The sequence below is a fragment of the Montipora capricornis genome, chromosome 3 (assembly GCF_036669925.1).
Source record: "Montipora capricornis isolate CH-2021 chromosome 3, ASM3666992v2, whole genome shotgun sequence".
NCBI classification, from domain to species: Eukaryota; Metazoa; Cnidaria; class Anthozoa; order Scleractinia; family Acroporidae; genus Montipora; species Montipora capricornis.
The window spans coordinates 40,698,704-40,701,052 of record NC_090885.1 but is presented as its reverse complement, the minus strand read 5'-3'; the positions used below and the strand labels follow the sequence as shown (position 1 = coordinate 40,701,052).

Below are 2,349 nucleotides of genomic sequence, written 5' to 3'. Positions count from 1 at the left end.
AATAATAAAGCACCCCAATGGATTCTACTCCAAAATTCCGGTCTTAGCCACCCAGCTGAAGACAAAACAAGAATTTAGAGAGGAAGATCTTCCCAATTTGCGTCTAGAAACACTGGGAAATAATCATCTTAGAAGAGCATCACAAGAGTTGGCAAGGAGGAATCAGCGCTTCGCCGATTGCCATTTTATCGCTAACCGGGAGGTCACGATATATGCCGGACTAACGGAAGAAGAGTCAGTGGCTTTAGCAGTCCAGCATCAACTTGATCAAAACCGGACCCATTCCTTGACATTTATGGACAAAGCAAAGCTTTGTCGCAAACGCTTTGCTGAGTTTAAGGGGATAGACGAGTTGGAACTTGGCGCTGCTGACGCCTCTGTGGTACCCAACGAGTTTAAAGCCCGCATGTGTGACTTACTAGAAGAACCTTACAGTAAAGACAACGGAAAGGTATAGCTACAAATATAAATGTTTTATTCCTATGCCTTAACTTACTAATGAACGCATTTAATACTTCCCACAGTAACTTTTTCGTGTAAGCTCAGTGCAAATTAGTGTTATCGGGAAAACGGCGTCCAAGTAACCAAAATCATAAAATGGTGAACTTAAAGATTCAAAGTTATCATTAATCATTTTTAACGCCTAATGATGTCACAGATTATGGTTTTCTCTTACGTATACGTTGCACACGCGTCTACAAGGTTACTAGGATAGCTATTAAAACGTGATAACATGGTACTAGCAGCTTGTATTTTCGGCTTTATTTTGACAGTCCTTTAATCGCCTTGGAGCTTTGTGGTTTTGTGCAAAGCTACCTGATGACGTTTTTACAAAGTTACAAGAGGTCAGTGACAAATATAGCAGAGGAGAACTTGCTGGACAGAAACAATCTAAAAGTTCGACCAAGTCTACACCAGATCAGTTATGTAAGTACCAAAAAAGCTTCTCTCGATTCTGCAGCTGCTATCAACTAAACATTTTGGAGATTCAAAATTTTGGAGCATATACATGTAGAGTGACTGAGGAAATCAACGTATCTTCTTTGGTTTCTCTGGCGGTTTTTATCTGACTAGTGGCGAATAATCCATCCAAACGACTTTCGCTTCTGTCTTTGTTTTTGTCTACTTTAAAGGCGGAATCAAGTCCCTGTACATTTGTCCTCAGCTTGTTAGTCAGTTTTTATGGCAATCACCCTTCCTGTCATCTTGTGCGTATTTTACGATTAATTGCACGTAAATTACGTTTTCCTGAAACATTTATATTTGCGCATTCTGATCTTTTTTTTTTTCGTAGACCGTTGAAAGATTGCAAGGCAACTTCACCAATACAGTTCGATTGGAGCTGTTGTCAAAGGTGGCAAACAAAACGCTCTCTTTGCAAGGCATGTACCGAGAGGCAACCAAAGTTAAAAAAATTCAGCAACTGAGGACTTTGATAAAAAACTACTTGCATTTTGAGACCTTTGAGCAAGCAATGAATCAGTATCCAGAAGTCCTAAAGGAGGAAAAACTCGAGAAGTATTTAGAGTTTAATTTGGCGTCGATTCCTTTGGAATTAAAAGTAAGTTTAAGCGCTTAAGTAAAGTATTGAACATAAGTATTATCTACGGTACAAAAATTCACACTTTCATCCCCGGAAAAGAACAAATAACCGAAGACAACTTTATCGCCACAAAAAGTAATGATTCCACCCTTTTGTTAACGGAATCAATTTCGTTGATGTCCTGATTTTAATTCATTATAGCAGACAATCAGATGTCTTTTAATAATAGTTGGGTTCACATTAAGCACTGAAGTGTACGCCATTGGTATTACGCGAAATTTCTCCCGCCATTTCCATGTATTGACACGCAGAAGTAGTTAATTGTGAAACAATCTGAGAGGATAAGTTCTCTGTTAAGAATGGTTGTAGATTAGCCATCAGTCAAAAATCTGAGTAGATGTCTAACTTTGACCGTTTTATTCGCCTGTAGTTAGGCGGTTAGCGTGAATAACAAATGTATGTACGTATTCTTTTTTTATTTTAAAGAACTGTACATGTCAGATAATAATAATAATAATAATAATAATAATATTATTATTATTATTATTATTATTATTATTATTACTAATAATAATATTTCCTTTATTAAAGTCTCAAGGTTATTTAGCCGAGCAGTGCTCTACTAATTGGGAAGACTACAAATCAACTGAAACCACAACAAATCAAATCAAACGTTCAGTGGTTTTTTGGGATAAGGAAAATCCGGATTACCTGGGGAAAAACTCTCAGAGCAGAACCAATAAACTCAACCCTCATATGGTGTCGATTCCGGGAATCGATCCCGTGCCACAGTGCTCTCGCCAGCA

General features: G+C 37.7%; 1 protein-coding gene across 1 annotated transcript in view; it reads left to right on the top strand.

Moving 5' to 3' along the window:
- The first annotated feature begins 1,474 nt into the window (after positions 1-1,474).
- The window catches only part of LOC138040269 (uncharacterized), a 3,689-nt gene continuing 2,814 nt past the window's right edge, over positions 1,475-2,349 (top strand). The window contains exon 1 of the mRNA XM_068886025.1: positions 1,475-1,561. Within this exon, the coding sequence (XP_068742126.1) occupies positions 1,475-1,561 (87 nt within the window). The remainder of the gene's footprint in view (positions 1,562-2,349) is intronic.